The following is a 22,661-nucleotide window of genomic DNA, read 5'->3' as shown; positions in this document are numbered from 1 at the left end:
CAGGAGGGGAAGAATGAAGGGGGGAAATCGGAGGGGGAGACGAACCATGAGAGACGATGGACTCTGAAAAACAAACTGAGGGTTCTAGAGGGGAGGGGGGTGGGAGGATGGGTTAGCCTGGTGATGGGTATTGAGGAGGGCACGTTCTGCATGGAGCACTGGGTGTTATGCACAAACAATGAATCATGGAACACTACATCCAAAACGAATGATGTGATGTATGGTGATTAACATAATAAAAAATGAATTGTATTTACTAACAATCTGAAACACATTAAGAAAACATTTCCCTTGCAATAATATCAAAAAGAATGAAATACTTGGGAATCAATTTTTTAAAAGAAGTGTAAGACTTATCCATTGAAACTAGAAAGATTATTTAAAGAAGAGGAAGCCTACATTCATGGGCTGGAAAACACGGTATCATTAGAATGGGAATACTCCCCAACCTTGATCTACAGATTCAATGCGATACCTATCAAAACTCCAGCTGCTGGGGCACCTGGGTGGCTCAGTCGTTAAGCGTCTGCCTTTGGCTCAGGTCATGATCCCAGGGTCCTGGGATAGAGCGCCACATTGGGCTCCCTGCTCGGTGGGGAGCCTGCTTCTCCTTCTCCCTCTGTCCACCACTCTGCGTACTTGTGCTCTCTCTCTGTCAAATAAATAAATAAAACCTTAAAAAAAAAAAAAACCTCCAGCTGCTTTTGCAAAAGTTGATAGGCTGATTCTAAGATTCATATAGAAATGTAACAGGAAGGCGCCTGGGTGGCTCAGTCAAGCATCTGCCTTCAGCTCAGGTCATGATCCCAGGGTCCTGGGATCGAGCCCCACATCGGGCTCCCTGCTCAGTGGGGAGCCTCCTTCTCCCTCTCCCTCTGCCTGCCGCTCTGCCTACTTGGGTTCTCTCTCTAGCTCTCTGTCAAATACATAAATAAAATCTTTTAAAAAAGAAAAAGGTAACAGGACCCAGAATAGCCAAAACAATGTTGGAAAGAAGAACAAAGTCAAAGGACTTGCTTTCTGGGTTTCAAAACTTGCCACAGGGCGCCTGGGTGGCTCAGTTGGTTAAGCGACTGCCTTCGGCTCAGGTCATGATCCTGGAGTCCCTGGATCGAGTCCCACATCGGGCTCCCTGCTCGGCAGGGAGCCTGCTTCTCCCTCTGACCCTCCCCCCTCTCATGTGCTCTCTCTCTCTCTCATTCTGTCTCAAATAAATAAATAAAAAATCTTAAAAAAAAAAAAAAAAAAAAACTTGCCACAAACGAAGATAGTGTGGTACTGGCAGAGGGACTGACCTATAGGTCAATGAACCATAATTAAGAATCCAGAAATAAGTGAATACATTTCTGTAATGAATCGATTTTTGACAAGGGTGCCAAAACCATTCAGTGGGGAAAGAAGGGTCTTTTCAACAAATGGTGCTGGGACAACTAGCTATTCACATGCAAAAGAATGCCGTTGAACCCCCTTCCTCACACCATACACAAAAAATTAACTCAAAATGGGTCACAGGCCTGACCCGAAAGCGGGCAGGCCCGATGGGGGTCAGCAATGAGAGCGAGCGACAGGAGAACACGGCACGCACAGCCACGCTGAGGCCTCCCCTTTCCACTCCGACTGCTGCGTTTCCTGCCACCACTGACCCCCGAGGATCATCTACCCTTGGGTACAGGTTAAAAAGCAAGTAGCAATTGGTCAGGCGAAGAACGGCATTGAAGCATTTCCAGCCAACAGGTGCTTTGGAGGATTTCGGTAAGGTTTTGAACATGACAGTGTTGAACTGAACTGCAAAACGAAATTTGCTGTCTACTTACCACCAAAGGCAGAAACCGGAAAATGCCCTGGTTTAACTCAAACAGAACCAAATTTTATATGAAAGTCTGGTTATCATCAAGCTGCTTCAGAACGTGGCCTTGTCGTCACTGTCCCAGGTATCAGCCCTCGTGGCTGCAATAAAGGAGAAGGTGAGGGCTGGGACTCTGGCACCGGTGCTGGGTTCCGTGGGGATGCCACCGAGGAGCCTTGGAAAACTAGCGACAGAACGTACTCTTCTGTTACTAAGGAGCTTCCCCAACTCATAAAGGCTAGTTTTCCGGTGGACCCCCAAAGGGTGTCTATTTTTGGCTACTCCATTGGAGGCCATGGAGCTCTCATTTGTGCTTGGAGGAACCCTGGAAAACATAAATCTGTGTCAGCATTTGCTCTAGTTTGCAACACAGTGCTCTGTCCTTGGGGCAAAAGATCAAAGTAAATGGAGGGCTTATGATGCGAGCCACCTTGTGGAGTCCTATCCAGTCCTATCCTATCCAGGTTCTCAGCTGGACAAACTAACGGATCAGGGAAAAGACCGGTTCCTTTCAGATGGGCAGTTACTACCTGATAACTTCATAGCTGTCTGTACAGAAAAGAAAGTCCCTGTTGTTTTTAATTACAAGAGGGTTATGATCACAGCTACTACTTCATTGCACGTCAGACATCCTGCAAAATTACGTGAATGCATGAAAAACTTCAGGTAAGAGAATTTCTTCAGGATTATAAAATTGTTATGAATAGATTTGCAGGGGAAAAGTATCTGAAAACATTGGATTGCACAGTGCTAAAAATGCACAGTTGAATCCTAATTGGATCACTTTCTGAATAAATCTATAAAACCTGAAAAAAATGGTTCACAGGCTGACACATAAGAGCTAAGAGTATAAGACTCAGAAAAAAACACAAGCAAATCTTTGTGACCCTGGGTTGAGTGATGGTGTCTGAGCTATTACACCAAAATACAAGCAGCAGGAGTAAGAACAGACCAATTAAACTATATCAAAATTACTAACACATAGCCGCACATAATACCCAAGAAAGTGAAAAGACCACCCAGAGAATGGGAGAAAGTCTTGCAAATCATATTCCTGATTTGAGTCCAAAATATAAAAAGAACTCTTATAATTCTTATAATTTGTATTAAGTTATAAGTCATAAGTTATCATAACTTCTAATTCAATGATAAAAAGGCAACCCAATTTAAAAAAAAAAAGGGCAGAAGACTTGAATAGACATTTCTCTGAAGACAATACATAAAAGACAAGTACATGAAGAGACGCTCGACATCCTTAGTCAGCAGGAAAACACAAGTCAAAACCACAATGAGACACCACCTCACACTCAGTAGGTTGGCGATCACCGCAAAAGTCAGTAGTAATTTTTTGTTGGCAAGGATGTAGAGAAGAAGGAACTCTCATAGTCTGCTGGTTGGAAGGTAAAATGGTGCAGTCACTTTGGAAAAGTCTGGCAGTTTCTCAATAGAGTTCTAGGACCCAAAAATTCTACTTCTAGGTATATACTCAAGAGAAATGAAAACATACGTCCACACGAACACTTACATGTGAATGTTTACACCATCATCATGTGTAATGGTGGACACAACCAAAATGTCCATCAATTGATGAATAGGTTCAAAACATGTGATCTATCCACACGACAATACTATTCAGCTACAGAAAGTGAATAGTGACACATGCTACAACAGGAACAGCCCTCAGAAACATGCTTGGGGCGCCTGGGTGGCTCAGTCGTTAAACATCTGCCTTCGGCTCAGGTCATAATCCCAGGGTCCTAGGATCGAGCCCCGCGTCAGGCTCCCTGCTCCGCAGGAAGCTTGCTTCTCCCTCTGCCCCTGCCTGGCGCTCCCCCTGCTTGTGCTCTCACTCTGTCAAATTAAATCTTAAAAAAAAAAAAAAATGATGCTAAATAAAAGAAGGCAGGTACAAAATGCCACATACTGAAGGATTCCATGTATATGAAATGTGCACAGCAGGAAAATCCAGAGAGACAGGAAGTAAACCGGTGGTTGCCAGGGGCTGGGAGTGGGAGGGCACGGAGGTACTGCTCTTGGGACAAGGTTTCTTTCTGGGGTGATGAAATGCTCTCAAATCAGAGTGGTGCATACTTTACAAGGGTGAATCTTGGGATACGTGAATCCCAATGAAGTCTTTTTACGAAAGCAATCAGTTGTTTTTTTAAAAAACAATTCAAAAGAACCAGGACATGCTTTAAATTACAATAGAGGTGCACTGCTTGAAGAAGCGCTCTTGCTCTGGGGGGGTGGGGGTGGGTGGGATTTGACACTTGCAGGCGGCCGGTGACAGCCTCGGCTACTGCCACGACAAGGGTTTTTAATCACAAGGGTCCCAACAGGAAGTTTTATCTTACTGCGATTCTTTTCCAACCGATTGACTATTATGTGAAACTCATGAGATTTAATCTCCTGCTGCTAAGATAACGAAGATAACAATATAAATAAAACCATTAAAATAAAACGGTTACAAGAGGAGATCATTTTGGAACTCTGAAACCATTCGCGCAGGTGGCCGGGCCAGGTGACCTTCTCGGCGCCAGGCTGCGCCGGGGCCCGTGTGCCAACCGTCACGGGGCGGAGAGGAAAACACCGGAGACCCTGCCCCCGGCAGCAGGGACACGCTGGGAGACACTTCTTGGTTCCGTGTGTGTTTGCTCAGGGAAAGCGTGCACACAGTCCCCCCCCCCCCCGCCCCGCCCGGGGGGAAATCGCAGGGGTGAGCACACCGCAGTGTGATGGGCCAGCCCCGCGCTGCAAAACCACCTTCGGCATCTTTGGAAAACACCTCACAAGGTCCCCCAGTGACACGTCCGGGTCTCGCTCCTGTGGGCGGCGCCCAATCTGACCAACGGCTTCTAAACAGTTCTATGTCGTCCGCTCCCCCAAAAATGTTCTTTAATAAACAGCACCTACTATTTGAATGAGCAAAAGGCAAAGAGACACAGTACCACCATTCCAGAACAGGAACGTGTTTATTTAAACGGGCCAGAAGCCCAGGACCAGCCGGCCCCATCGGCCAGGACACATCCTACCACTTGTCACGCTTTCCCTTCAGAACACGCACTGCTGGAACACACAGGTGAGAAAACACCTTTAGTGGGAAAGCAGTTCTTACTTCCAATCTATACGTTATACTTCATAGCTTCAATTAAATCAGAAAAATTAACTTGAGGTTACTTGCCTAACACAGTAAGTCGAAGGTAACTTTAAACGGGAAAAACATGCAGCACCGGAGGCCCCCTGCGGGCGGCTCATGGGCGTGACGGACGTCAGGACAAGTCACACGGCATATGACACACACAAACACGACACGATGGCAGAGCCATCGTTCGGAGGTCACTTGAGCTATCGACATATGAAAAACCAATGTGCAGCACCTCACAGATGGACGTCAGATAGCTCGTTACCGGGGAAAGCAAACCCCAGAGGCGATCGTGAGAGCAGACCCTGAGCTGCCACAGCCCGAAACCGGCCGCCCTCCTGCTTTCCTCCCCAGATGGTCACGTAACTCAGGGCGGACTACGCTGAGCCAAAACTGCCAATGAGCCAAGTTCATGGGTAGTACAAGGAAGGGCACTTCTAAGCGCACAGAATCATCCTGAATGGGAGAATGTTGACAACGAAAGGCATAACGGAGGGAAACAGAGGCAGCTTCTGGCTGCTTACAGTCCTTGCGGACAGACCTTGCACTTGACCGCAATGAACACAGAGGGGAAGCGGCGGAGGATGAACATCTTCACGTGTATTTGTCGTAAAGGGTCATCGTGCAAGGGGACCTGGGTCAGAGCATCACCTGCCCGCTTCGGGGGCCAGCGATGCTCACGAGGGGGCCTGGAAGACAGCTCCCCGCTCCCGCCGTGCCCAGCGCCCCTCTCTCCTCCTGCCCTTTCAGACTCCAACCCGCCAGTCGGCGCCCAAGGAGCTGGTCAGAGCGACACGAGGGGCCTGCGGCCTTGGCCAACACCAGGGGCCAGCGGTGCTGATGGGAGCGGCCGGGCCTCGGGGAAAGGCGGCAAGCGCTCGGAGCCCCTGCCGGGGGGGGGGGGGGGAGCTGATGGGAGTCGGCCAAAGCAAGAGACTCTTCTAGAATCAGGCTGGGGGATCAGCTTGCATGCCCGGCAGGGCCTGTGCCAGGAAACAAGCTGGCCCGACACAGCTGCTCGGTGCTGCGGGGACGTTCGCTGTCGTGCGGCGCCGAGCGAGAATGGAGGGCGCGCGGCCGTTGTCTGGGGTGTCTCTCGCGGTGCCCGTGGCCCAGGCCGCTCTGAGCCCCGCTCTTCATAGCTTTGGGTCTGCTTTCGACTCCGGGGACCAAAAGTCGTGATAGCGGACAGCATCTCCCTCCCGCTCCGCAGATGGAGGAGAGCGCCCACCTCAGTGACTCTGCTTCTTCTGTGGGAAAAAGGTGTACTTCGTAGGATTGAACTCTTCCCAAATACGCTCAAATTCTTCCAGAAAAAGCCTCACGTACTCCTCGTCCTCCATAATCAAAACGTTTTCTCTGTTGTTCTGAATGGCTTGCGTGGTCCAGTTGAGGGAGCCGGTGATCAGCACCTTCTTGTCCACGATGGCAAACTTGTGGTGCATGTAGCCGAGGTCCTGGTCGTGCCGCACCTGGATGCCTGTGGGAAGGGCGAGTCGGCCTTGAGCACCGCGCGCGCTCCCGCGGCCCACGAGCAGCGACGCCTCGATTTGTTTCTGATTCGGTAGGAAACGGGACGCCTGTCGCCCTCGGGCAGGGGCTGGGGGCAGCGGCGGATGGGGACCAGCCGCCACCGGCGCAGGGGACGGGACGGGGGGACAGAGACAAGCAGACACCGGTGTCACGCAAGTCGCCTTCCCGCGGAGACAGCCCTGCCCGCACCCAGCTCTGCCACCTGGGGGAGGTGTGCCCACGCACACTGCTCGAGGACAACCCCGCCACCACGGTCCTGCTAGTGCCGCTGGGTGGAGCGGCCATGAACCCGGCCGGGGTCTCCCCGCCTGCGAGCTCCCGCTCTGCCCACCCCGGCATTGGAACAGCCCTGGAAACCTGGGAACACCGTGCACGCCAGGACTGCACCCCGCTGCCTACGGGGGGGGGGGGGGGGAGCCTGAAGCAGGAAGACCCCCGGGGCGGGGCCCGGGGGGCTTCGGGGGGGGGGGGTGGGCGGCCCCGGCGGGAGGCCGGCGGGGGGGGGGGGGGGCAAGGTCGGGCCTGGTCCCCCCCCCCCACCCCCCCACCCCCGTGTGCCTGGAGCCTACCTGCGGAAGCACAAAGAGCCCTGACTGCTACGAAAACGAATTCTCCCTTGCCCTGCCCCTTTGGTTCACCGAAGAGCCTGTAATGGCTGCCTTTTGTTTTCCTGTCTCTCTCCTACTGTTTCCAAACTCCCCTAGGACAGGACCTGTCTGTCCGTCCTCCTCCGCATCAGCCCTGGGTTCATGCCTACCTCCCTGATGAGCCATCCGCTCAGCGAACAAGACCACTGCAGATGGGACTTAAAAGAACAGTTTAAAACAGGCTGCTTTGCAACACGGTCACCACACTTCACAAATAAAAAAACGGGATGTCCAAAGTGGGATGGGATTTCAGATAAACAAATAATTCTTGAAAATAAGTATGTCCCATATTTGGGACATACACCAAAAATTATTCGTGGCTTATCTGAACTTCAAATTTACCTGGGGATTTTGCCCAGCAACCCTGCCTTGAAACCCTCCTATCCGAGGGAACCCGGAAGCCACTTCGTACTTCTCACACCCTCCAACCAGCCCACCAGCAAATCCTGTCAGCTGTACCTTCAAAACAGATCTTAATCTGACCATCTGTGGGGCACCTGGGTGGCTCAGTCGGTCAAGTGTCTGACTCCTGATTTCGGCTCAGGCCACGATCTCAGGGTTGTGGGATCGAGCCTGCACCCGGCTCCAGACTTAACATACCCCCCCTTCCTCACCTTCTGCCCCTCCCCCCAAAAATCTGACCATTTCTGCCCGCCTCCAACATTACCACAGCCTCTCCCATCCAGCAGAACACACCGCTACACTGAAGTTGAGGAGGAAATACAGAACTCATAGGTAAGCCCAGGATCTGAATTTAGACCCTCTTCAAAATCATTCCTACTTCCCGCTTCATCTGTCCCCACCCCAGGGGGAGAAAAAGGCCAGCCAGAGGTTTGGGTCTTCCCTGTTTTGTGCAGCTCGAGGGACAAATTAACGTTCACCAACTAAACATTTTAGCTGCACTTTTTAGTATATTATTCTTATTCACTTCAAAAGCCCCAGCATGAAATTCACTGGTGCCCTTAAGGTGAAATGCCTTTTTCCTCCTTTAGCCCCTCGGTGGGTTAGCCCCATCTTCGCCATCTTGGGGCTCCTCCTCCCATGCACACAGTCACTGAGAGTCTGCGAGCCGGTGGGCTTGCAGACTTGTTTTTCGCATTCACCCTTCATCTCCTCAGGGCCGTCTGGCTAGGCCACTGTCATTTCAGTCTGCAGTAGTCAAAAACTCAGCTGCCCGGGCTACATCCTCCGTTCTACCCGCCCTAGGCCTTCCCCACAGTGTCCCAAGGCCAACACGGGTCATGAGAATGTGGGGAATCAAAGGAGCTCGGTCGCTTCCCCGCTGTCACTGGGCAGGCCCCCAGCCTCCGAGAATTCCCCCAGATCTTCCTCCACTGGCTGGGGGACACACAGGCTGCTCACGCCCCGGGGCTCACACTCACACACCCACAGCACAGAAGCGCACCCACCGGGGGAGGGCAGGTGCTCTCTACAGATGGCCCTGGAGTCTCTGCAGGGTAAAACTATCCTGCCCTCACAAGGCCACCGCGGGACATACATGGGGTCACGCCCATCCTCAGACCCCTGTAGGATCCGCCTTTGACATTCCCCCCTGGGTGAGATCACGCGCCAGGTGGGGTGTGAGCCCCAGGGCGCTCCGCGGACCTGAGCTCCAAGCCTGGGCTCCCGGCCTCTGCGGCCTGGCCTACCTGCCTTTCGGAGCAGGCCGATCTGCGAGCCGTTGAGAGCCATGTAGTCGCAGTCGGTGATGACCCGGATGCGCACCCCGCGCTGGTGCAGGAGCTGCACCGCACGGCCCAGCTGCGGGCTGGAGAAGGCAAAGAGGCAGAGCTCGAGGCTGGCGCGGGCGGCCAACAGGGCGCTCAGCAGGCGGCTGAGCGAGCTCTCGCCGTGGGGGAGGCTGCACGGGCAGCCCGCTGGGGGTCCCGACGGCCCCTCACCCGGGGCCTGCAGTAGGGCCTCGGTGCAGGTCACCTGCGACGGGAAGAAGAGCACCTCGCGCCGCGGCGGCCTCCGCCGCTGTTGCCAGCGCCCGGCCCGCAGCCAGTGCAGCACGGAGGGCAGCGCCTCCAGGGCCAGCGCGAGACCCAAGGTTGCCACGGCCGCCACCTGCCACCGTAACCACTCCATGCCGCCTCGGCCCCGCCGACGACCCGCGGCCTCGCCGCCCACCGCACCTGCGCTCCCGCGGCCACGTACACCCGCCGCCCCCCACCAACCGCTGCCCAACGCGCCTGCGCCCCGGCCGGCCACGTGCGTTCGACCCCCTCCACACACCGCTCACCACGCCTGCGCGCCCCGAGCCCTGTAGAGCCGCCCCCCCCGCCCACCGCGCCTGCGCACCCGCCAGCGACGTGCGCCCGCCCTTCCCCCACCCCCCTCCTCGTACACCGCCCACCGCGCCTGCGCGCGCTTCCGGGATGCTCACCGCCGCTCTGCGCCCACGCGCCCCACGACCAGCGCCCCACTGCGTCTGCGTGCCCGCTGGCCACGTGCACCCCGCCACCGCCGCGATGGCGCCCGCCAGCCGCGCAGCCCGCGACGGTCCAGGGCCTCCTCCTTTGGAGGGATGGTAGAGCAGAGCTGACCGTTTCACACCTTCCTTTTTGCTTTGGGTACGGCCAGGCAGGGCCGGGAGAAAGGCCTGGAAACACACTGAGAATGTCAGGTAAGGAACACTGGCCGGTGGCAGGGTTTGACCCCACAGTGTCAGAGACCGCGGCGTGAGTCCAGCATTAGGCCCCTTGTATTTCGACCACCTCTCCCAGTATCGGCTTGTTATTTGAAGATGCCTATTCTGCTTTAGGCGTAAACATAGTAAAAACTGGGAAGTCCTTGGTCCTGTCTTGGCAAGCCCCAGACCCTCCGTGTCTCACTTGAGAGGGGCTCTTCCTTTTCACAGGGAGAGAAAAGAGAGAAGAAAGCGTAAGATTTTTTTCCTATTTTTTCTTTCCTGAATCTTGGTCAGGAATTTCCATGGTTCGTTTGAAGACTCTCTGTGGTCTTTGAAAGGAAATGGTAACTCCTCCACCGTCTCGTCCTTGTAACCGGGCTCCATGACTTCCCTGTTAAATACAGACCCCCACATGGGGGGCAAAGAAGGAGCTGATCTGAGTAACTGGAAAATCATGTTTTGACTGGGGACTAGAAAGCTAAACACAAAAGGAACTGCACATAAACACTGTACTCTAGTTGGTACATTTCTTTCCCAAGGGGGGAGCTGCCTACATGCCCCCTGGGGTTGAACAGATCGGTAAATCCTTGGCCGGTATTAGGAACTGGGGTTCTCTCTGTTGGATGGGGTAAGAGATAAGATCCCTGTGGTTCTGTACTGGAGTGAGAGGTACCACAGTGAAGTCATATTTAGCCTAGGATGTATATTACTGTACATCATATGTCCGTTTTAACATAGGTATATCACATACCTCAGTCCCCCCAGAGGCCCAGAAGCAATGAGACCCCAGGAGCAGTGAGCATCCCTAGCTCCCAGATCTTAGTTTCTAAACACCATTCTCCAATAAAAGGAACCCAGACTCCTTGCAGAAATAGCTGATTCTAGGGTTGGGCAGGGTTGGGCAGGGAAATCAAAAGACGTGTTTCAGGCATCTTGTGTTACCAGAAAGTAAGGATGTGTACATGGCAGCATGACCGAAGGACACAGGGGTAAACCTAAAAGAACCCTCAGTGGCCAGAACTGGAGCAGTTTGAGAAACAAAGTAAATAATGCAGTATTGGATTATAACCCAAGTACAACATAAATATACATGACTCCATAGTGATATGAAAAAATGACCGAATAAAGAAACGAGAGAAGATACAAGTCTTTTTTACAGAAGAATTCCAAATACTGTATGTACATATTCCCTGCCACGGGAGGGAGAACTAAATCTCCCTGCCCCTTTGAAGGTGGGCTGGACTTAGTGACTACAGTAGGGAAAGGAGAAAAATCAAGTTTACATGGAGAAACTGGTAAACACCACCTTAACCAAGTGATGGTTAACATCACCAGAGATGTGTGAATGTTACGTATCCCTGATATGATATTTTTAAAGGATTTATTTATTTTATTTTTTTAAGGGAGAGAGAGATCGGGGGAAGGGCAGAGGGAGAGGAGACTCTCAAGCAGACACCCCGCTGAGTGTGGAGCCTGATGCGGGGCTTGATCTCATGCCCCCAGGATCACGACCTGAGCTGAAATCAAGAGTCAATCGCTCAACCGACTGAGCCACCCAGGCACCCCCTCCTGATATGATTGATGAGAAGGACACGTCACCTCTGTGGTGGTGTTTCCCGATGCTCATAGACCCAGTTCAATCATGAGGAAAAAACATCAGAAATCCAGATTTAAGGACATGCTATCACATTCCACAGGATATCTGGCAAAGGACATGAAAAAAAGCAACAACTTAGAAACTGTAACAGACCAGCAGAGACTGGGGTGCCCTGGACTGGATCCTGAAACAGAAAGTTAAGGTTACTGGGAAAAGTGGTGAAATGCAAATAAAGTCTAGAGTTTAATTAATAGTAATACACCATTTTCTGTTTCTTCACTTTGACAAATGCATGACAGCAATGTAAGACTAACAGTGAGGGAAACTGGATGAGGAGTAGACAGGGACTTTCTGTGCTACCTTTGAAACTTTTCAGTAAATCTAAAATTATTCCAAATTAAAAGTTTATTAAAAATATCACACTTAACACCTGCCATCTGATCCAGCTATCTGACTCTTAAATATCACCCAAGAGAAATGAAAGCATATGTCTATGCATCTACACAAAGACTTGTACACAGATAGTCCCAGCAGGTTTATGAGTATAACCCAAACCTAGACACAACACCAATGTCCGTCACCAGATAAGTAACCAAACCTTCACCTATCTATACAATGGAATACTATTTAGCAGTAAAAAGAAATAAACTACTGATATAAACTACAACATGGATGAATTTCAGTAAGGCTGAGTGAAAAAAGACAAAGTATGTACTGTGTGGTTCCACTGACATGCAATTCTAGGAAATACCAATAGAGTGAAAGTAAGTAAATCAGCAGTTGCCTAGAGACAGTGGGAAGGGAAGAGGGATTACAAAGAAACATACAGTGATATATTCATTATCTTGGTGGTGATGCGCATCTGCATGTCAAAACTTGTCAAATTGGATGGTTTCAATGAGTAGAAATTATTGTATGTCAATTATACTTCAATAAAGCTGTTTGTTTTTTTTTTTTAAATAGAGCTCCTGAGTTTAATTCTGGCTCCCCTACTTCCAAGGGCAAATTGCTTTGTCTCTTTGAGCCTCACTTTCTTCATGTGGAATGATGACAAAAATGAGAAGAGGGACTTCCAGTTATGGCAGCATAAAGAGGTTGTCATTTCCTCTGGGCAAAACAAAAACAAAAAACCCCACTACACACACACACACACACACACACACACACACACACACACACGACCGCTTCAGGGCACTAGAAATCCACCAAAGGCAGACAACCAAATGAGAAGCATCATTTTTTAAAACCTGCTGCGGGTTAGGATGGGAGCAGCAGGATTCCGTGGCCTTGTTGACAGGCTGCTCGCATCCCTTCACCCTCCCAGTCTGGCTGGCAAAAATGGTAGTCTTATCAATGTGGGGCTGGCTCCAAAAACCTTTTAGGTCTTTAGTTTTGCTAGCTAAAAGTGGTGGCACAGTTGGGAATGAATGAGGAAAACCTGCAGCCTTACCAGCCCGACCTTCCGGTCCGACGTGGGATAAGCAGCAGACCAGGCAGAAATGTGACAGCAAGATCCAGAAAGTGAGAAAACCATAGAAAAGCTGAACTACACACTCCACACCTCCCTGGCTAACTGGGGAGCTGTGCAGGAATGGGAGAGGCCAAGGAAAAGTGAAAGCCAATGGAGGTTTGAAAGGATTCCCAGCCCACAGACAGATTGCTCAGCAGAGGATGGGTGTCTTACAGGCTTAAAGTATTTGGGTTCAACCTCTGCCTAAATCAATGGCTGACTACTGCATTAGGAAGACCCAGTGGTGACCGCTAGGAATGAATAAAAATAAGACTTAAAAAAAAAAACAAAAACAAAAACTAAGCAGACACACCAGTGCCACCCTACAGAGGGAGAAACTCTACACTTTAAGTCCAGGCAAATTTTCAAAGAAAAACAACCTTAGAAAAATAAAATAGAATCCAGAACTACTATATTATCTAAAATGTCCAGTTTTCAACCAAAACTTAATAGACATGCAAAGAAATAGGAAAGTGTGACCAATATGCAGGGAACACAGCAGCCAATGCAAATTGACTTTGAGTGGACCCAGATGTTGGAAATGGTAGAAAAACACTTTGAAGCAAGTCTTATAAATACGTTCAGAGAATTAAAGGAAAATATAATGATAATGAATCAACAGATACTCATTAGAGAATAGAAATTATTTTTTAAAGTCTATGCAAACTGTCAATTAGTTTCATCAATTGTAAGCAACCACTCTGGTGGGAAATGTTAATAATGGGGAGGCTGGGGCACCTGGTTAAGCGTCCAACTCTTGATTTCAGCTCAGGTGGTGAGCTCACAGTCATGGGATCGAACCCAACATCAGGTTCCACACTGGGTGTGGAGTCTGCTTAAGATTCTCTCTCTCCCTCTCCCCCTCCACTCATACATGCATGCTCGTTCTCTCTCTCTCTAAAAAAGGAGAACCCCCTAGAATGCAATAGCAGAAGAAAAATAACTCATTTTAAAAATGGGCTAAAGACTTGAATGGACACTTCTCTAAAAATAGAGCGAGAGAGAGATAACGGGGGAGGCTGTGCATGTGTGGGGACAGAGGGTATATAGGAAATCTGTACCTTCCCCTCAATTTTGCTGCAAACCTAAAACTGTTCTTAAGAAATTAAGTCTTATGGCACCTGGGTGGCTCATTCGGTTAAGTGTCTGACTTCGGCTCAGGTCCTGATCTTGGGGTCCTGGAATTGAGCCCCACATCAGGCCCCATGCTCAGCAGAGAGTCTGCCTGTCCCTCTCCCTCTTCCCCTTTCCCCACTCATGCTCTCTCTCTCTCTCTCTTAAATCAACACAATAAAATCTTAAAAAAATAAAGAAATTACGTCTTTTACACCATGCACAAAAATAAACTCAAAATGTATTAAAGACCTAAAGGTGAGACCTGAAATGATAAAACTCCTAGAAGAGAACATAGGCAGTAATCTCTCTGACATCGTTTTTCTAGATATGTCTCCTCAGGCAAGGGAAACAAAAGCAAAAATAAACTATTGGAACTACACTAAAATAAAAAGGGTTTGCACAGCAAATGAAGCCATGAACAAAATGAAAAGGCAACTTATTGAATGAGAGAAGATATTTGTAAATGATATATCCAATAAGGGGTTAATATCTAAAATATATAAAGAACTTGTGAAACTCAACACACACACACACACACACACACACACACACACACAAACCAATCTGTTTTTAAAAAAATGGGCAGAGGACCTGAATAGACATTTTCCAAAGGAGACATCCAGATGGCCAACAGACACGTGAAAGGATACTCAACATGACTCATCATCAGGGAAATGCAAATCCACAATGAGATATCACCTTACATCTATCAGAATGGGGAAAACAAAAAAGACAAGAAATAACAAGTGTTGGTGAGGATGCAGGGGAAAAGGAACCCTTGTGCACTGTTGGTACAAATGCAAGTTGGTGCAGCCACTGTGGAAAACTGTCTGGAATTTCCTCAAAAAATTAAAAATAGACATACTATATGATCCAGTAATTCCACTACTGGGTATTCACCCAAAGAAAATGAAAACACTAATTCAAAAAGATATATACACCCCTATGTTCATTGAGGCAGTATTTATAATAGCCAAGGTATGCAAGCAGCCCAGGTGTCCATCAATAGCTGAATGGATAAAGAAGACATGGCATGTATATACAATGGAATATTACTCGACCATAAAAAGGGATGAGATCTTGCCATTCGCAACAACATGGGTGGACCTGGAGGGTATTATGCTAAGTGAAATAAGTCAAGCGAAAAGACAAATACCATATGATTTCACTTACGTGTGGAATCTAAACAAAAAAATAAAGGCAGAAATAGGCCCATAAATACAGAGAACAAACCATTGGTTGCCGGAGGGGAAGAGGGTGGAGAGGCAAAATGAGTGAAAGAGAGTGGGGAAAAAAAGGATTCCAGTTTCAGTGAGTAAGTCACAGGGATGAAAGTCACAGCATAGACAATACAGCTAATGGTATTGTAATAGGGTCCCACAGTGACAGATGGTAGCTACACTTCCGGTGAGCAGAGCATAATGTATAGAGTTGTCAAGTCACTATGTTGTACACCTGAAACTAATGTAACAGTGTGTGTCAACTATACTTCAATAAAATAACTTTTTATTTTTTTAAAGATTTTTATTTATTTATGTGAGGGAGAATGAGAGCGAGAGAGATCGCAGAGGGAGAGGGAGAAGCAGGCTCCCCACTGAGCAGGGAGCCTGATGCAGGGCTCGATCCCAGGACCCTGAGATCATGACCTGAGCCGAAGGCAGACACTCTACCAACTGAGCCACCCAGATGCCCCAACAAAATAATTTTTAAAATTAAATCTTTTTAGAAAGTCTATGCAAACCATGTATCAGATAAGAGGTTAGTTTCCAAAAGATACAAGGAACCCCTAGAATGCAATAGCTGAAGATAAATAACTCATTTTAAAAATGGGCTAAAGACTTGAATAGACACTTCTCCAAAGGAAACATACAATTAATTGGCCAATGGGCACATGAAAAGATGCTTAATGTCACTAATCATCAAGGAAATGCAAATCAAGACCACAATGAGATATCACCTCACATGTGTTAGGATGGCTATTACCAAAATAACAAAAGACATTGACAAGGATGTAGAGAAATTGGAACCTCTGTACACTGTTGGTGGGAATCCAAATAGCGCAGCTGCTACGGAAAACAATATGGAGGTTCCTCTGAAAATTAAAATAGAACGATATACATATGTATATATAACCCAGCGATCTCACTTCTGAGTATTTATCCAAAAGAACTGAAATCAGGACCTCAAAGAGATATTAGCACTCCAACATTCAGTGCTCCACTATTCACGGTAGCCACAACGTGGATGAAACAACCTAAATATCCATCAATAGATGAATGGATAAAGAAAATGTGTTGGTATATACATACAATAAAATATTGTTCGGCCTTAAAAAAGGAGGAAATCCTGCAATATGCAATGACATGAACGAAACTTGAGGATATTGTGCTTAGTGAAACAAGCCAGTTATAGAAGGACAAATACTGCATGATTCCAGTTACATGAGGTGTCTAAAACAGTCAAACTCATAGAATCAAAGTGTACAATGGTGATTGCCAGGGGATTGGGGAGAGGGGAAATGGTGTTGCTAATCAATGAGCATAAAGTCTCAATTGTGCAAGATGAATAAGTTCTAGAGGTCCGCTATACAACACTGTCCCTATAATTAACGCTACTGTATGATACACTTAAAAATTGGCTAACAGGGCAAATCTCATGCTGTGTTATTACACAATAAAAGAAAATTTGAAAAAGGAAGTCTAAATGGAAGTTCTGGAGTTAAAAAGAACAATTACAGAAGTAAATTTACTAGAGGGACTCTACAGCAGTTTTCAGATGGCAGAAGAAAGAATCAGTGACCTTAGAGACAGATTGAGAGAAATCATCCAACCTGAAGTTATTCATATATCTTCTCTGGAGGAATGTCTATCCAAAGCCTTTGCCCATTTTTGAATTGGGTTCTTTCATTGTTGTTGAGTTTTATGAGTTCTCTATATATTCTGGATATTAATCCCTTATCAGATATATGATTTGCAAATATTTTTTCCCATTCTGTGGCTTGCCTTTTTACTCTGTGTGCCTTTTTACTCTGCATCCTTTGATGCAGAAAATTTTAGAAAAATTTTCATGAAGTCCAATTTGTCTATTTTTTCTACTGTTACCTGCACCTTTGGTGTCATATCCAAGAAATCATCGCCAAATTCAAAATCAAGAAGCTTTTGCCCTGTGTTTTCTTCTAAGAGTTTCGCTGTCTTAGCTTTTACATTTAGGTCCTTAATTCATTTTGAGTTAATTTTTTGAGTTAATTTTTGTATGTGGTGTTAAGTAAGGGTCCAATTTTGTTCTTCTGCATGTGGATATCCAGTTTCCCCAGAACCATTTGTTGAATACACCGTGCTTTCCCCCACTGAATGGTCTTGGCACACTTGTCAAACCATATTTGTGAGGATTTTTTTCTGGGCTCTCTATATATACCAACTGGTCTATATGTTTATCTTCATGCCAATACCATAGTTTTGATTATGTATCTTTGTAGTAAGTTTTGAAATCAGGAAGTGTGAGTCCTCTAGCTGTGTTCTTTTTCAGGATTGTTTTGGCTATTTGGGGTCCCTTGAGATTCCGTATGAATTTTTTGACGGGTTTTCCTATTTCTGCAAAAAAAAACCCCACATTTTTATGGGATTTTGATATGGATTGCATTGGATCTGTAGATCGATTTGGGTAAAATTGACATTTTAACAATATTAAATCTTCCAACCCATGAACATGAAATGTGTTTCCACCTATTTATGTCTTCTTTAATTTCTTTCAGCAATGTTTTGTAGTTTTCATTATACAGGTTGTCATTTCCTTGGTTAATTCTTAAATATTTTATTCTTATTGATGTTATTATAAGTGGAATTATTTTTATAATTCCATTTTCAGATTGTTCATTGTGTATAGAAATGCAACTCTTTTTTGTGTATTGATTTTGTATTCTACAACTTTGCTGAATTCTCTTATTAGATCTAACAACTTTTTAGTGGAGTCTTTAGGGTTTTCTATATATAAGAGCATTTCATTTGCAAACAGAAATAATTTTACTACTTCCTTTCCAATTTGGATGCCTTTTCTTTTTCTTGCTTAACTGCTCTGGCTAAACCTTCCAGTACTGTGTTGAATAGAAGTGGTAAAAGTGGGCATCCTTGCCTTGTTCCTAATCTTAGAGGAAAAGATTTCAATCTTTCACAACTGAGTATTATGTTTGCTGCAGGTTTTTCATATATACGTTTTATTATACATATTATTTATAATATATATTATACATAATTTTATATTACATAATTATATTTTATTCCTATTTTGTTGAGTGTTTTTATCATGAAAGAGTGTTAAATTTTGTCAAATGCTTTTTCTGCATCGTTTGAGATGACTATGTAGTTTTTCCCCTTCATTTTATGGACATGGCATATTATACCGATTGTCTTATGTTGAACCATCCTTGCATCCCAAGAATAAAGCCTACTTGGCCATGATGTATAGTCCTTTTAATATGCTATTCGTTAGTATTTTGTTGAAGATTTTTGCATCAATGTGTATAAGGGATATTCATCTGTAGTTTTCTTGTAGTGTCTTTTCTGGCTTTGGTGTTAGGGTTATGGTGGCTCATAGAATGCATTAGGAAGTATTCTTTCCTCTTCAAGTTTTTGGAAAGTTTGAAAAGATGTGGTATTAGTTCTCTCAATGTTTGGTAGAAGTCACCAGGAAAACCATCAGCTCCGGGAGTTTTCTTTTTGGGAGATTCTTTTTTATTACTGATTCAATCTCCTTACTAGTTATAGGTCTATTCAGATTTTCTATTCTTCATGATTTTGTCTTGGTAGGTTTGTGTTTCTAGGAATTTGTCCATTTCATCTAGGTTATCCAATTTGTTGGCACACAATTATTCATAATTATAATCCTTTTTATTTTATTATTTATTTTTAGATATATTATACATACTATTTATTAGAAGGAGCAATATCACTTTATTATTTATTTTTTTAGATATATAGTATATATTATTATTTATTAGAATAGGTAGTAATGTCACTTTCATTTCTGATTTTAGTAATTTGAGTCTTCTCTCTTCTTTATAGTCCATCTAGCTAAAGGTTGGTCAATTTTTGTTAATCTTTTTGAAGAAACAATTTTTGGTTTCATTGATTTTCTCTATTGTCTTTCTATGCTCTATTTCATAGATCTTTTTTTTTTTTTTTTAATCCATGGGCTAGAGTGAAGGAAAAAGAGCGACCCAAAGAGGAAGAAACAGCTTGATCTTTCTTGTTCAGGTTTCAGCTTCCCTGTGAAGGGGCCTTCCTGCACCCTCCAATTCAATATCACATTGTTCTCTCTCACTACTCTCTCTTGTTCTAGTCATAGTGAATAGTCTCACTTGTGTAAGTTATTGTTCAACTTTCTCACAAGATGGTAAGTTTCAAAACAGCAGGGAGCTGTATATCTAGTCCCCAGAATAATGTGTGCTATATCTTAGGCACTCAAAAATATTGGTGAATGAAGGAATTAAATCAACAACAAAAAGGAAATGAAAAGAAGGAGGAGGGAGTAAATAGTGGCCCATATAAAAAAGGACAGGAATAGAGAATAAACCACTGACTCAGATGTCACTCAAGGTGCCAAACCCTCAGCTGCTCCAGAAATTGTTACCTACCCAACAGTTAAAAAAGAATGTTTTGAAAGAACTATGCTTACTATGTATTCTACATATTGCAAAAGCTTGTTAGATTGAAAGTCAGAACATCAATTGCATTTTACACATACTGCTATTTCAACTGAAAAGGGGAAGAAAAAAGACACTCTTTTTGTTTTTAGATCTTTTTGCTTTTTGGGTATTTTTTTAATGTAAGCATTTTTATCTACAACTTTCCCCAGTACTGCTTTTGCTGCATCATATGTTTTGGTATATTGTGTCTTCATTTTCATTCACCTCTAAGTATTTTCTAATTTCCCTTGTGATTCCTTCTTTGATCCACTGGTTATTTAAAAGCATGCTGTTTAGGGGCACCTGGGTGGCTCAGTCAGTTAAGCTTCTGAGTCTTGATCTTAGCTCAGGTCTTGATTTCAGGGTCGTAAGTTCAAGCCCCACATCAGGCTCCATGCTCAGTGGGGAGTCTGCTTGAAGATTCTCTCCCTCTGCACCTCCCCCCACTTGCATGCTCTCTAAAATAAATAAATCTTTTAAAAAATGCAAAGCATGCTGTTTAACTTCCACAATTTTGTGAATTTTCTGGTTTTATGTTATTGGTTTCTAACTTCATCCCATTGTGGTCAGAGAAAATACTTTGTGTATCTTTTAAAATCTACTGAGATTTAATTTGTGGCCTCACATATGGCCTATCCTGGCAAATGACCCAAGTGCCCTTGAGAAGAGCATTATGTGCCACTGTTGTTGGGCAGAGTGCTCTGTGCCTATCTGTTAGATCCGGCTGGTTTATTGTGTTTGGCCCTCTATTTCTTTATCTTTTGTCTGGTTCTATTCATTATTGAGTAGGGTATTGAAATCTATTATTATAGAAAGGTCTATTCATCCCTTCAATTCCTTTTTTTGCTTCATATATTTTGATGGTCTGTCATTAGGTGTGCAAATGTTTATCACTGTCATATCTACTTGCCGTATTGAGACTTTTATTAATATATACCATCCTTCTTTTTCTCTTGCAACCTTTTGTGATTCAAAATTGATTTTACTTGGGGCGACTGGGTGGCTCAGTCATTAAGTGTCTGCCTTCGGCTCAGGTCATGATCCCAGGGGCCTGGGATCGAGCCCCGCATTGGGCTCTCTGCTTAGCGGGAAGCCTGCTTCTCCCTCTTCCATTCTCCCTGCTTGTGTTCCCTCTCTCGCTGTCAAATAAATAAAATCTTTTTTAAAAAATTGATTTTACTTGATATTAGTATAACCACTCCTGCTCTCTTATTTGCATTGAGTATCTTTTCCACCCTTTCACTTTCAACTGTGTTTTTGCTATTATTATTTTTTTTGGATCTCAAATGAGTCTCTTGTAAAGGGCATTTAATTAGATCATGTGTTTTTATCTATTCTATCAACCTCTGTCTTTTGATTGGTTTAATCCATTTACCTTGATTACTAACAAGGAGGGGCTAACTTCTGTCATTGTGCTGTTTTCTATGTATGCTATACCTTTTTTGCTCATTTCCTACACTCCTGTCTTCTTTCAGTGTTGATTTTTTGTAGTGAAATGTTTAAATTCCTTTTTAATTTCCATTTGTGTATAGACTATAGCTATTTTCTCTGTGGTTACCCTGAGGACTACATTTAACATCCTAAAGTTAGAATGCTCTAATCTGAATTTATAGCAGATTAACTTCAATAACATACAAAAACTCGACTCCTTTCCCACTCTTCTGTTGTTGATGTCACAAAATTACATCTTTATACATTGTGTGCCCCAAAACATAAACTAATAATTCTTCTAAGTACATTAGTCTCCTACATTATGTTGAAAACAAGATCTGGAATTACAAACTAAAGTTAAAATAATACTAACTTTTACACTATTTTTTTCTTTAAATGTGCTTCCTAAATCATGTGGAAACAAAGAGTAGTTACAAACAATTGCTATAATACTAGCTTTTGTAATTGCCCAGGATCTACATTTCCTGAGATCTTTATTTCTCCACATGGCTTTGAGGTCCAGATGGTGTCCTGTCATTTCACCTTGCAGGACCCCTGGGAGCATTTCTGGCAGGACAGGTGTAGTGGTCACAAACTGCCCCCTCTCTTATCTGGGAATGTCTTGATTTCCCCCAACTTTTGAACAGTTTTGCTGGATACAGGATTCTTGGTTGACAGGGTTTGGGGTTTTTTTGGTTTTCTTTTTATTTTTTTTTATTTTTTTGCTTTAGCGCTTTACATATATTGCCATGCTGTCCTCTGGCCTCCCATGTTTCTGATGAGAAATCTGTATGTATTCTTACTGAAGATCTCCTGTGAGTGATGATTTGCTTCTCTCTTGTTGCTTTCAAGATTTGCTCTTCATCTTTTGGAAGTTTGATTAGAATGTTTTCAGTGTGGCTCTTTCTGAGTTCATTCCACTTGGGAGTTTTTGAGCTTCTTGTATATTTATGTTCCTATCTTTCATCAAATTTGGTTAGTTTTCAGCCATCCTTTCTTCGAATGTTCTCTGCCCCTTTCTCTCCTGGGACTCCTGCAATGTGTATGTTGATCCTTTTGATGGTGTCCCATCGTTCTCTTAGGTTCTGTCCACTCTCTTCAATTTTTCTGTTAGGCCTCAATGATGTCCACTGTTTTATCTTCAAGTTCACTGATTCTTCTACCTGCTCAAATCAGCCTTTGAGTCACTCTCATGAATTCTTCATTACAGTTGTAGTTTTCAGCTCTGGAATTGTTTTTCTTTTAGGTTTTGTTTCTTTATATTTCCATTTTGTTTACACATTTTCTTGGCTTTCTTCACATCTTCCTTTAGTTCTGTGAGCATCTTTAAGATGTTGTTTTAAAGTCTTTGTTTAGTGTATCTACCATTAAGTCTTTTTCAGGGACAGATTCTGTTGATTTTTTTTTCCTTTGAATGGGACATACTTTCCTTTTTCTTTGTATGCCTTGTGATTTTCTGTTAACACTGGACCTTTAAATCTAATAATGTGATAACTGAAAATCAGATACTCCCCCTTCCCCGAG

General features: G+C 45.0%; 1 protein-coding gene and 1 pseudogene across 1 annotated transcript; one reads left to right on the top strand and one right to left on the bottom strand.

Moving 5' to 3' along the window:
- Window positions 1-1,642: 1,642 nt before the first annotated feature.
- LOC116649160 lies at window positions 1,643-2,949 on the top strand (annotated as a pseudogene).
- A 3,135-nt stretch (window positions 2,950-6,084) lies between these two features.
- Window positions 6,085-9,259, bottom strand: PLD6 (phospholipase D family member 6). The gene is made up of 2 exons (XM_032431720.1): window positions 8,818-9,259; window positions 6,085-6,468 (listed from the first exon to the last, which is right to left on the bottom strand). Exons 1-2 carry the CDS (start codon window positions 9,257-9,259, stop codon window positions 6,221-6,223), a joined length of 690 nt encoding a protein of 229 aa, XP_032287611.1. The 3' UTR covers window positions 6,085-6,220.
- Window positions 9,260-22,661: the final 13,402 nt, after the last annotated feature.

This window comes from Phoca vitulina, unplaced genomic scaffold, assembly GCF_004348235.1.
Source record: "Phoca vitulina isolate PV1807 unplaced genomic scaffold, GSC_HSeal_1.0 scaffold47, whole genome shotgun sequence".
Taxonomy (NCBI): Eukaryota; Metazoa; Chordata; class Mammalia; order Carnivora; family Phocidae; genus Phoca; species Phoca vitulina.
The sequence above is the reverse complement of the archived record's forward strand: the minus strand, read 5'-3'. Positions and strand labels throughout refer to the sequence as shown.